The following is a 13019-nucleotide window of genomic DNA, read 5'->3' on the forward strand; positions in this document are numbered from 1 at the left end:
ATTTTCTAACAATTGCCTTGGATTAAATTTGGATTACATTTTCCTTTGCAACTTGTATATCTAGACAAATAGATTTAACTACATATATTAGAAAACAATTTGAAATATCTAGATAATGACTCCACAGCTTAGTTTTGGAGAATGTTTGACTATTAGTAATCTTTATATGTAAGAGTGATTTTAGTGACTCATAACCCATTCATGGGTCATGGTGACCTTCCTAATGGTGTGCAAAACACTCTAGAAAGATAGTTCTTCATTTCTTTAAGGCTCACAATACATTATTTTGAAGGCTTTCATCTTTACCTCCAATGAAAGTTTACTTCCTAGTAACTTACTAAACTATGGGTTGTTAAGGGTTACTAAAGTGTATTATCTATAAGGTAAAATTAGTGTTGCTAAAACGTATGAGTCCTTCAGAGTGTACTATTCCAAAAGTCTTTGGTAAAATTGCAAAATTCATTCTGTTCAAGATGTAATTTGGGTTGAATTTCCTGCAGTTTTAGTGGAGAGTATTTTAATAGGGTCTCATTACTGTTGTTGTGAATCGGTTATAGTTTTCAATTGAAGTTTTCTTATATTTGTTGTTTGTCAAATTATTCTTTGATTTTTTTTAATGCTCCCTTCTTTTGTTATAGCTGTACCATTTATATTTAGTTGTAATTTTGTTTCTTTTCTCTCTTTGGAAAGGTACATGTGGGTTTTGGGGTATTTTGCCCTACACATTTCATAAAGTGTGAGAATTCCTATTGTAAAAAGCCAGATTACTTAATCAATTTAGAATACATTAACTCCGTAACATTATAGGTCCCAAATCACAAAGGAGTGTGTTCATTTTTTATTCCATTTCTCTTTTTTGATTTATTAACCATTCTGGAGTAGTCTGGACAGAGGGTTCTCTTGATATCAAAGTTACAGTTATCCCATTTAAAACCACAGGAAAAGATAAGAAAAAGATCATATAGCTATTTAGGTATATTATTACTAATTATTATGCTCCAGAATTATAATTTATCCTTTGATTTTAAAAAATCGCTATATATTTTGGACTGGTTCTTGAAGGAATATAAAAAAAGACCATTAGCCTATAGCCTATTTCTCTAATAGATGATGCTTAGTCTGAAAACTGGCATTAGAATCTTCTTGTGGTAATTTGTCCTAACAAGACAGAAAATTCTAATAAGTAGAAAGTTTTCTGTTTAGTTTTTTATATGGTAAAACTAATATATTTATTAGTTTTGAAAACTAATGTATTTTGAATTGATGCACAGAGGTCAAAATGGATAAGATCTTGTTGTGGAGTCTCCTATTGACTTTTTCTGGAAGTCAAGCCTCAAGATCCTTGGCTCAAAGACATACTGAATTTGCAGTGGATCTTTATCAAGCTATTTGTTCATCTCATAAGAACAACATTATATTTTCCCCCCTTGGAACAACTTTGGTTCTTGGAATGGTACAACTGGGAGCAAAAGGAAAAGCACAACAGCAGATAAGACAAACTTTAAAATTTCAGGACACCTCAACTGGTGAGATTTTAACATATGATTATTTATATTGGATAAGATCTAGTCAAATTTATTTTTTAAATATTAGAGAGAAGTTCAGGGTCATAGAACTTTAATAAATTAAAAATATTATAGAAAGATTAAAATTATAATAAAATGAGGAATTGTAAATGTAAATGATATTTATTCATTTATAATCATTTCATAATGAAAATGTTGCCAAAATAGTTTAAGAAATTAATTCTATACAGATGTAAAATTGTGTATATCTGTATATTTTCTTCTACTCTAATTTAGCCCGTTGTAATTAATTGAGGTTATGTTGTACGTGTGTTTTTATACGTATACCAGGGGTGCCAAAAAATGTGTATACAAGTGGACACTTTGGTCAACGTTGCTCAAGCAGTAGTTTGCTGTAATCAGAAGTGTCTGGACGCTGATGGTAACCACTTTGAGCATCTCTTGTAATTGCAGAAGTCAAACGTGACTTGTATTCATCTTTTGTTATGCATTGGTATTGTATTCATCTTTTGGTATACATTGAGTATTATAGTTGCAATACAGTTTTCCTTTCTTAAAATATGTATACATTTTTTTTTGGCACCCTCTGTATGTACCTACATATGTATATACACAGATATTCTTCCACTATCACTTACTATGTTGTGATTATTTTCTCATATCATGCAACTACTTCAGAATATAATTTTTAATTGTTGTATTTTACTATCTCTTATGGAAATACCATCACTTACTTAATCCTTCTTTATTAGTTTGCTTCCAATACTTTTTTTATTAAAATGTTTTGGTGAGTACCCTCACCCAGAAATCTTAGTGTGCATCTCTGTTTTGTTAGCTTTTTAAAATTAATTTTCTAAGTAAAATTTAACTTTTTCACTTAAATCAGATCAAGAAAAAGCATTGATGTATATATTTTAAAAGCTTATTTGGTTAATAGTTTTTAAAGAAAATTTTTGGAGATAAAAAGCATTTATACAGCCCTTCAGAGGCCTTTTTGAGTGTGAGTGGTTGTTGTTTTGGAGTATCCCAAAGGTTCATCTGAAATACTGTATAGAAGCTTTAGTGCTGGCATTCCATTTGAAGGGGTGGTTGCCTATTTTCCTGACTCTTCTGTGTTCTCAATTTCCATAATAATTTTAATTTCTAACTTTTACATCTCTGTTAGATAATCCATCCTGAACATCAGAGGAAACATCCAGGTTTTTGATTTGGGAATTTATTCACTATGACTAATTTCAATATGTTTGCCTTAGTACAGATTAGTTATATGTAGGAATTTGTTTTTCTTCTTTACAAGGTTTTACTTGTGTTACTTTAAATAAAGTCAATTTTATAGAGAAAAAAAGTTGGTGATAATGAAATTCATTGCAAGGGTTTCCCTATGTGAATAATGGAAAATGAAGCTACTGTGTTCCAGATTTAGTCTTCACTGTCTATAATAATTTCAACAAATCCCACTATACAGTCCCAGAAACATTTCAGTCCCATGATACTGCTTTGGAAAGTAATAGAACATTTATGAAGATATGTAAAGTTGAATCCATGATAAATTAGTAAAATTAGAGCCTCTGAAATCTAAATTACTTTAAATGGATTTCATCTTATATAGAAACACGTGTCTTAATAACTCTAGGTTGTGAATGAAATAATAATCATAATGATAATGATGTCACTTTCAAGTATATATAGTGTCACAGTCACTGTTTTATGTGCTTTATGTACATGATTTCATTTAATATTCATAATTACTCTGTAAAGTAGACATAAGCCTGCTGTACAGATGCGGACACTGAGGCAAAGAAAGATTAAGTAACTTGCCCAGAACTATTCCAAAAATAATTCACTGAGGGTTATAGATCACATGAGCAATAAAGAAAATTTCTATATTTTCCTTAGAAGAGTACATATGGATAATTTCACATTAACATTTTGGCACATATAACAAAATTTACCAAACTTGCTTTCTATTATGCTCCCTTAAGGGAGATACAGATAAAAGATAACTGCAAAAAGAAAAGAAAGACTAGCCAACAATGGAGAAGATATGAAAAAGAAACTCTGGAAAAAAAAAGAGGGGGACACTAAGGAATAAAGAAAAAGGAAACACAGAGTTAAGGGAGGGAACAGAGTGAATGTGCAACAGGATGGAGGGGGGAGGTCTGCAGAAAGAAGAGCAAACTAGCACTAAGGGTAGAATGAAGGGTGTGACAGATCAGAAGAAGGTAGTGTCTGGCAGAGCCATATTGGAACCCAAGAAAAAAAGAATAATCAGTAATAATGATCTTGCCTTTATTTAAAGTTTTCGTATTTTGTTCATCATGGATTTACGTTAATACTGATTTTTAAAGTGCAGAAGGTGCCAAAACAATATATACACATTTTAAGAAAGGAAAACTGTATTAAAATTGTAATACTCAACATATACCAATAACAAAAGATGAATACAGGTCATGTTTGACTTCTGCAATTACAAGAGGTGCTCAAAGTGGTTACCATCAGCGTCCAGACACTTTTGATTACCGTGAACTACTGCTTGAAGCAACGTTGACCAAAATGTACACTTGTATACATATTTTTGGCACCCCCGGTATATATGTTGCAATAAAATATTATTTATCTTGATTACTGAGTTTGATAGCATCTTTTTAAATTTTATGCGCAAGGTGTCTCTGACTTATGTTAGTCCTAGCTCTGCCTTCAATACCCACTGATTGTCAAAAGATACACTCTGTTGAATCAGTCTATATTTTACTTTTTTCTGCTAGCAATCTGTTTTACATTAACAGCTGACTTATTCTACAGATGGGCACACAACTCCTGGTGTCCCACCCCACTGGTATTCTCAGTATCAGTTCCCCGCCTTTCCCCCATTGCTAAAACATCTGTTCAGAACTTACCTTCTCCAGTTTACTGAGCTTCTGATAATGCTCTGTTTTCCTTGGCATCTAATAATGCTGCTTACTATGCAAAGGCTAAATTGAAGGTGCTTCTTTATTCCAAGATGGTTATGGAAAGAGAACTGGACATGAATTCCTGACTCAGCTCTGCAATCAAATGACCTTGTGATTTGGCACCTCTCAAGTTACTGTATCTCTCTGGATTTTAGAATCCTCACTATAAAAAGATGAATTTGGATGAGATGATTTATATGGACCCTTTGGCTAAAATCATCTCTAATCCTATGGCGGCCTTAGTTTTCATCTTTGGATCTCTTACACTGCATACGAAATTGGTCTTTGTACCCTTCATATTTATTTCAATGGGGATTGGAAACAAAAATTCAGAAAAGAGGACACACACCTGATGAATTTCACTAAGAAAGATGGTACAGCAGTCAAAATCCCAATGATGCCATCATTCTTGCCACTTTTTGAAGCAGTTCTGGAAGTCCTCTTTAATGAAGGTCTTTACTGAGTTGCACTGCCGTAGCTGCCTCGATGTCTTGAATCAATTCAAAACTTTTATCTTTCATAGTCATTTTGACTTTGGGGAAGAGCCAGAAGTCTCACGGTGTCAGAGCCCGTGACAGAGATGGATGAGGACACACCATAATGTTTTTATTTTACAGAAATTGCCATATACCAGAAGTGACGTGTGACATGGAATGTTGTCATGATGGAAGATGAAACCATGTGCCCATTTCGTGTTAATGTGTTGTTTGTGATCCATGATTTATGGCATATTTTAAAACACACCTTCTCTCAACCGTAGCTCACACCCAACTGACTGCACCTAACAAGTTGAAAGTTGTCACACACTGTTACTAAGGTTCGAAGTGCTGCTTCCCATATTGAAGATCCCTGTCTTTCTATTGGATGGCACTCAGCACAGCATTTCCCATATTTTTTAATACTTTCTGACAACACTGTGGTCAGAATAATCTGATGATAAGTAAATAATACGCCAACAGTGAGTCTTAGGTGACTCTGATGGACTCATCTGGCTAATGGTTACAGTTTGGATGGTTAAATATTTTTATTGTTCATGTAGATAGCCAAAGTATATAGATTCGTGAACCTGAAATACGCAATTCTGAAACTTATGCAGCTAAAGAGATGATTCTAGGGGTTGCCTTGTAAATTTCAAATCTTGGACAGGTGCAGTTGCTCATAAGAACAATTCTGTCTTAAGCTGAAATAAAAATAATATTGAAAAGGATTGCTCATCACTGTCATAACCCTATCAACATTCATTAGCATTCCTGTTTCATAAAAATCGCATGTTATACAGAGAATGAAATTCTAAAAATAAGTTCCAACAACTAAGAATAAGCTAAATTTGACTATAAAGAACGAGTTTCCTTCATACTGTTTAAATGCATATTCTTGTTTTTGACAAATTTCAAACTTACATGGACATTTTTTTCTATGTAAAAGCTGGTTTTTCCAGAAAATATATATCCTGCAGGAGATAGATACATGCTTAAAATATTGATACTAAATTAGAAAAGATTGTTAGTTATACATGAGAGCAAAAAATGATGATGTAAATCATATTGCTTAGAAGCAAAACTGAAAATCTGTTGTTTTTATGTTGTTCGATATGTCAGTGTACATTATAATTATTTTTTAGGAGAAGAATTTTCTGTGCTGAAGTCATTTTTCTCTGCCACCTCGGAGAAAAAACAAGAATTTACATTTAATCTTGCCAGTGCCCTCTACCTTCAAGAAGGATTCACTGTGAAAGAACAGTATCTCCATGGCAACAAGAAATTTTTTCAGAGTGCCTTAAAACTGGTGAATTTTCAGGATGCAAAGGCTTGTGCAGAGACAATAAGTACCTGGGTAGAAAGCAAAACAAATGGTAAAGTTTCTCATTTTCATAACATCATTATTTGACATTGTATTCATGTTTTTTTAATACCTAAAGTAAAGAATGGTTGAATATTTTCCCACTAAACTGTCTGAAAGGGATCAAATCTCCTATTTTACTTCCCTATTATTCAAAGTAATACTAAATTTTAAAAAACAAAAGAAATTGTAAGCTGTTTTGAAAAGTACAGAGGTTCTCTCTCTTTTTTTTTGAGAGATGACTGTAGAATTCTTAATGGAAAAATTTTAATAGTAATTTTTATTTACTGGTAGGTGTTCTAAAGTACGGCAGTAGGAATAATATATTTGGCCAGATAAAAGTTAGATCTGTCGATCCCAAATGTTTCCTTTCCCACATATTCTATAAATAATTAACACATCTTAGTTGGATGTGTTAATGTTTAATAATAAATGTTGATAGTCCTATCGTAAACATGGTAATCTTAACTTTAAATTAAATACAAGCTAGCACAAATTCCAAAGGGGCTGTGGGATGGTATAGCAGGAAGAACATAAGCTTAAAATCATGCAGATGGTTTCAAACTTCAACAAATTCTAAGCTATGCCCTATTTAAATGGGAATGTTATGAAAATGTCAGGATTATTAGACAGTTTCATAATAATGTATGTGAAGTGACAAACATATATCTGGTCCTCGATTAACAGTAGTCTGTTTCTTCGCTTATTCATTCTGCTACAAAAAAATTGTAGTGGTGTAAGATGGTGTAAGATGCTACTATTTTATTTATGGGAAGCCTCATATGGAGAACCATAGTAGAAAATGTGAGACAGCGTTGTGAGCTGTGTTCACAGGAAAGTCCTATTAATAGGATACAAAATGAGAACATCCCTAGACAGCTCCATGGCACCCAATCACGCTTTTGTCTCATAACTTTGAAATGCTCACTGGACATAGAAATAGGAAACTGTTTTTTTCAGAAGAAGAAAATCATACTACCAGTTGCATACTTGTCTCTTCCCAATGGTCAGTGGCTGCAGCTGCAAGAGTATCAAGTTTGAGTTTACCATTAAAGTATTGATTCTAATTGTCCTACTGGAGAGCCTGGAAATAAAGTTTAAAAAATACCAATAAATATGCAGGAAGAGATATTTAGTTTCTATTCTTTCTGACTGGAAAATGATTTTAAAAAAAATCTCACTAAAGAGAGTTCATTAGTAGGTCTGTCCAAATTTGCCTAAGGCAATCCCCTATCTCCTGTTTCCTAGTGAAACCCATTTGCACCCGTTTCTAAATAAAAATTTTAATAGTGCTCCCCTTTGCTCTCAAAATTGCTACATTTAGATGATGAAGCACCCTGTTTATAACTGATCTGCAAAAGAAATTTTTGTTTTAATTCTATTTAAAGCACTTTTACTGAACCACTATTGCATATTTCTTCCTACCTCCTCCTCTACCCCCTTCACAGGAAAAATTAAAGACATGTTTTCAGAGGAAGAATTTGGCCCTCTGACTCGGCTTGTCCTGGTGAATGCTATTTATTTCAAGGGGGATTGGAAACAAAAATTCAGAAAAGAGGACACACAGCTGATGAATTTCACTAAGAAAGATGGTACAGCAGTCAAAATCCCAATGATGAAGGCTCTTTTGAGGACAAAATATGGTAATATGAGAAAGCACACACTAAAGCATGACTTTGGGGATTGCCAAGTACATTGAACATTTTATGTTCTCTATTCCAGGTTATTTTTCTGAATCCTCCATGAACTACCAGGTTTTGGAATTACCTTATAAAGGTGATGAGTTTAGTTTAATCATTATACTTCCTGCAGAAGAGATAAATGTAGAAGAAATGGAAAAACTAATTACTGCTCATCAAATCTTCAAATGGTTCTCAGAGATGCGAGAAGAGGAAGTGGAAATAAGCCTTCCTAGGTTGGTAATGCCATTTTATTATTCTGGTTCTTATGTTTTTACTTATGGAGGAATTTGAATAACCAGATGAATGAGAACAAATGCTTGAAAAGTCTATTGACAAAAATGAAAAGAAAAATGCATTTGGAAATATTACTCCACATTATAGATATAAAAGCAGGTCTAAACATCACCAGCATTGCTTTGCCATGAGGGAGACTAAATTTAAGCGCTCAGTAGTCCCTGAAAGAAATGAAGAAATGTAAGTCTTCAAACTAGAATGCAGGCATTAAAAGGAATTATTATTCTTTTTATTGTACAGATTTGTTTTTTCTAAATTTTTTTCCTGATTGGAATTTAAAATATTTATCTTCTATTGTGTTTAAGGAAAATAAAACCCCAAAACACTTATGATACTATACAATTAAAAGCTATGTTAAGTCACATTTGACAGACAGTACTCTAACAGTCATTGAATTATAAATAGAATTCTATGGTCAGTTTTTAGATAGTTAATGCAAAATGAAATATGCAAAGACATATCTCAGGAGACAGTAGTTATAAACACTAATTTCTTAATATGCTTCTAGGAGACAAGAGAAACTTCAGAGAGTATGGTGTGCCCAAATAACTCAGTTCACACTCTACCTGAATTTTTAAAAAGAGACAGATGTCTAATAGATTATATTTGTTCTTTTATTTTTAAATTTTCTTAACACTCATCAAGGCCTGCATGGTCTGTCCGCTTCTCTTCCAGGCCCTTGGTCTCTCACACCTGCTGGCCTTTCTCTCCTTCTCCACTTAGCCAGGACCCAGTCAGTCATTTTAATCATACTGTCATCAGTTTTAATGGTTTTGTCACCTTGTCTTTACCCCTCTCTAATTCTCTCCCCAACCATTGTCAATCCTGAGTCTACACAAAAAACCACGCCTCTTCCACAACTACTGATTGTGTTTACCAAAACCCAGAAAGCAATAACTTCTGGTCTCACCAAAGCTGGAGCTTGGAACTCCTTGTAGATCTTCAGAGAACTTTCTTTTCTAGTATCCACACCACATCAAAACCCCACACGATACCAAAACTTTACCTCTATTCTTAATGTACTACTTTATGCTGATATCTTTTACTCTCAACATATGTCTCAACTTTCTGTTCCTTAAAGAAAACATATCATCAAGCAAACTCACCTCTTTACTCTCCACCTCAAAAAATGTACAATTCTTTGCTTATCTCTTCCTCTACTTTCCTTAATGCCCTGGAGAAAGATGTGTCTTTCTCACTCGAACTCTGGGATCTTGATACAAATATTATTAACCATCCTATTTTTCTTAAAAATCTTTCTTTAACCCTGTGGCACTACACACTTGTATTTATTTTTTTTATCTCTCTGTCAAATTTACTTGCTCCATGACTTACATTTTTTTTGTTTCTGTTCACAAATAATGTTTACCAGAGTTTCATCTTCAGAAATTGTCCTCTTCTTACTCTCTCTTTTATTTATGTATCTAAATCTGAATCTCCTCCCCCAACCCCTTTTCCTATTCCGTATCATCTGTATGTCTCTACCTGAATGTTATTCAGTCTTTCAAGGAGTGTTCTTTTTTAGCAACTATCATGTGCTGAACATTGGGATATAATGGTGTAGGTGACAGATAGTTTACCTTCTGATGATAGCAGTAATAAATTTTGGAATTAACTTGTTTATTTTCAGTTTTACTTCCCTCATCTCTCTCTCTCTCTCTCTGGAAAGATCATTGTTTGGGTCCAAAAAATCCTGAGTTTGAAAATGGACTATGCCCTGTGCTATCATTGAGGTCTTAGGAGTGTCACATGACTACAGTATCCTGAGTTGTGGTTTTATTAGTATAAAATGAGGGTAATGATACCTGTAACCCTAAGTGTCCTCAGCTTCATCAGTCTACATAACAAATGTCTAGAGAATGATGTATACATCCCAAACTCAATTGACAACAGGAAATATAAGTTTTTTGCCAGAGTTCTCTTCTCCAACATTTTAGGAATCCCTACAGGAATATTTCACAGTCACAAATCCATCCAGAACAGCTTTTCCAAAGTGTTTGGCCTTATTATCAGCTTCTCCAAACTGTGGCCACACTTTTCATACAGCTTCTCTCAAAGTGTAGACATAGCCTTTTTTTTTTTTAATTTCTCTAAGAACACTGTTTATGGGTTGAATTATGTCTCTTTAAAATTCATATATTAAGTCCCAAACCCCACTAACTCAGAATGTGACCTTATTTGTAGATAGAGACTTTACAGAGGTAATCAAGTTTAGTGAAGTCATTAGAGTGGGCTCTAATCCAATACAGGTGGAGTCTTTATACAAAGGAGAAATTTGGATATAGAGATACACATAGAGGAAACAGTGAAGATGTGTAGGAAGAAGATGGCCATCTATAAGCCAAGGAGAGAGGCCTGGACCAAATCTTCCTTGTACAGCCCTGAGAAGAAATCAGTTACCCACATTTTGGACTTCTTGCTTCTACAACTGTGAGACAATAAATTTCTGCTATTTAAAGCACCAAATTTATGGTAATTTGTTAAATAGTTGGCCTTGGCAAGCCGATACAAATAAGAACAACTTGAGTGTTTAACCAAACTTTACTGGAAGCTTGTTCTTAATAAGAGGGGCTTACAAGGTAATTTCAAACCAGGTGCCAGGGATGGGTATTCTTGGAGTATAGGCCTTTTTTTTTTTTTTTTTTTTTTTGTACCAGAGAGCCTTATCCTGTTCATTGCTGTTGTTAGCCTGCCATTATCATGGTGTCAGAGCCCACTCTCACTGAAAAGGGGTGTTTTTCCCATCTCGTTCCTACCCAAGCTCTAGAGTCCTCCAACTTTTCCCAGCATATAAAGAAGATAACACAGATTTTTCTCCCATCCTCTCTAAGGTCAGGTTCCCAGTCATGATAAGAATCTACAGCAGTAGATTTCAACCCACAGTGAAACGATGTTTTCATATCATGTCAAATAAACTATAGCCTCATCATCTCAAATTTCTCTATCTTCATGTTACTGGTTCTATTTGCATAATGAAAAGCTTTTGCCAAACAAATGAACACCTTTTGACTTTACAGGTGAATTTGACTCTTCAGTTATATGGGAACAGAAACATTAGTTGACAGCTGTACTCCCCTTTTTCCAAACAATTTCGACCACCATTTTTTTTTTTTTTTAATTTACTGGTACTTCAATTAAGTACCTCATTACGTACTTCTATTCATAGCACAAAGTCTGGCAAATAGAACATGCTAAATAAGTGATGAATATTTTTCTTTTTTTTGTTAAGAGGATCACTGCCCAGCCAGTACCAAACTAGAAAGTCTTCTGATTTCTAAATTTCTCTTACTCTTACCCTCTCTGTCACATAGACCCTTCTTCATGGTGTCCAACCAGTAAATTATCATTCATTCTTCAAGGTTTCCTCACAATTGACTGTTCTCAGAGATTTCATCAACACGTAGATTTCATCAACATCGTCAATTAGAATCAACAATTCCTTATCTTTATTTCTTGAACATTATGTGTGAATTTACATTATAGCAGTCAGTACACTGCTTTTTCACTTCTTGCTCACATTCTTGTCAATTCTATTAAGATGTGAGCTCTGGGACAGGGGATTATGTCTCCTTCATTTTGGTTTCTGTAGTCCCTAGCACATTTCATGGCACATAGTGTGTGCTAAATGAATATTGTTGAATTAAGTCATACAAATATTTTCAAAGAAAGATTCTGTTATTTTCTTTTATCTAATTTTACATATCTCAAAAATCAGGATTCAATTTTCTAGTCACTCTTTAATTCATTCCCTCTGAGGATTCTGATGGAGCTGTTCCTCCTTCCCTTATGTGCAGCATAATGGAAAATAGGAGATCAACCATTTTCCTGGAAACTTCTCACTAGAGAAATAAAAATGATTTTCTTTTAATGCACAGGACTGAAAATTTTGTTATCAATTATTCAATCACATTAATAAAACATTACATTTAAAATGTATTAACATCTCCCTATAAAAGTATTAGTCTTCCAGTTTCTTAAAGGAAGGATTCCCTTATGTGTTAAGTTCACAAACTTAGTTTTTTAGGACACATTTGTTGAATTAAATTCCCTAAGCATTATGGATTGAAAGTTCTGAAATGCATTTACCCCAAAACGAATAGTTTTCTGACAACAGAAAAATATCCCCTTAAAATCTGTTCAGTACAGAAGAGGGAAAACTATACAAGCTCAATAAATACTTCTGTGTAGACTGACAAGTTTACATTTTATTATTCATTGAGGTGGTTCTTTTATATCTGAATGAATGCATTATGGTTTCAAACTGACAATTGAACATTTCGGTAAAACTGAAACAGTTTAATCAGGTATATTAGTTTCTTAAAGCTGTTGTAACAAATTACTACAAACTGGTGGTTTAAAACAAGAGAAGTTCATTTTCTCACAGTTCTGGAGGCTGGAAGTCCAAAGTCAAGGTGTCTGTCGCACCTTGCCCTCTCTGAGCCTCAATGTCAAATCCTTCCTCGCCTCGCCACAGCTTCTGGTGGTGGCCTTTATCCTGACTATTCCTCTGATTGTACATGCATCACTCCAATCTTTGTTTCCGTTACCATGTGGTCATCTCTCTTCATGTGGCATTCTCCTTTCTTATAAGGACACAGGTCATATTAGATTAAGGGCCTTGTCTATTCCAGTATTACCTCAACCTAACTAATTACATCAGCCGTGACCCAATTTTCAAATAAGGTCACATTATAAGGTGCGATTTAGTAAATGCTAAAGAGAAAAAA

General features: G+C 33.9%; 1 protein-coding gene across 1 annotated transcript in view; it reads left to right on the forward strand.

Annotated features, from left to right (window-relative positions):
- Positions 1-1228: 1228 nt before the first annotated feature.
- Positions 1229-13019, forward strand: part of SERPINI2 (serpin family I member 2) — a 28854-nt gene continuing 17063 nt past the window's right edge. The window contains exons 1-4 of the mRNA XM_033135511.1: positions 1229-1526; positions 6099-6329; positions 7765-7959; positions 8039-8231. Of these exons, the coding sequence (XP_032991402.1) occupies positions 1280-1526; positions 6099-6329; positions 7765-7959; positions 8039-8231 (866 nt within the window). The 5' untranslated portion in view covers positions 1229-1279. The remainder of the gene's footprint in view (positions 1527-6098; positions 6330-7764; positions 7960-8038; positions 8232-13019) is intronic.

Source organism: Rhinolophus ferrumequinum, chromosome 2 (genome assembly GCF_004115265.2).
Source record: "Rhinolophus ferrumequinum isolate MPI-CBG mRhiFer1 chromosome 2, mRhiFer1_v1.p, whole genome shotgun sequence".
NCBI classification, from domain to species: domain Eukaryota; kingdom Metazoa; phylum Chordata; class Mammalia; order Chiroptera; family Rhinolophidae; genus Rhinolophus; species Rhinolophus ferrumequinum.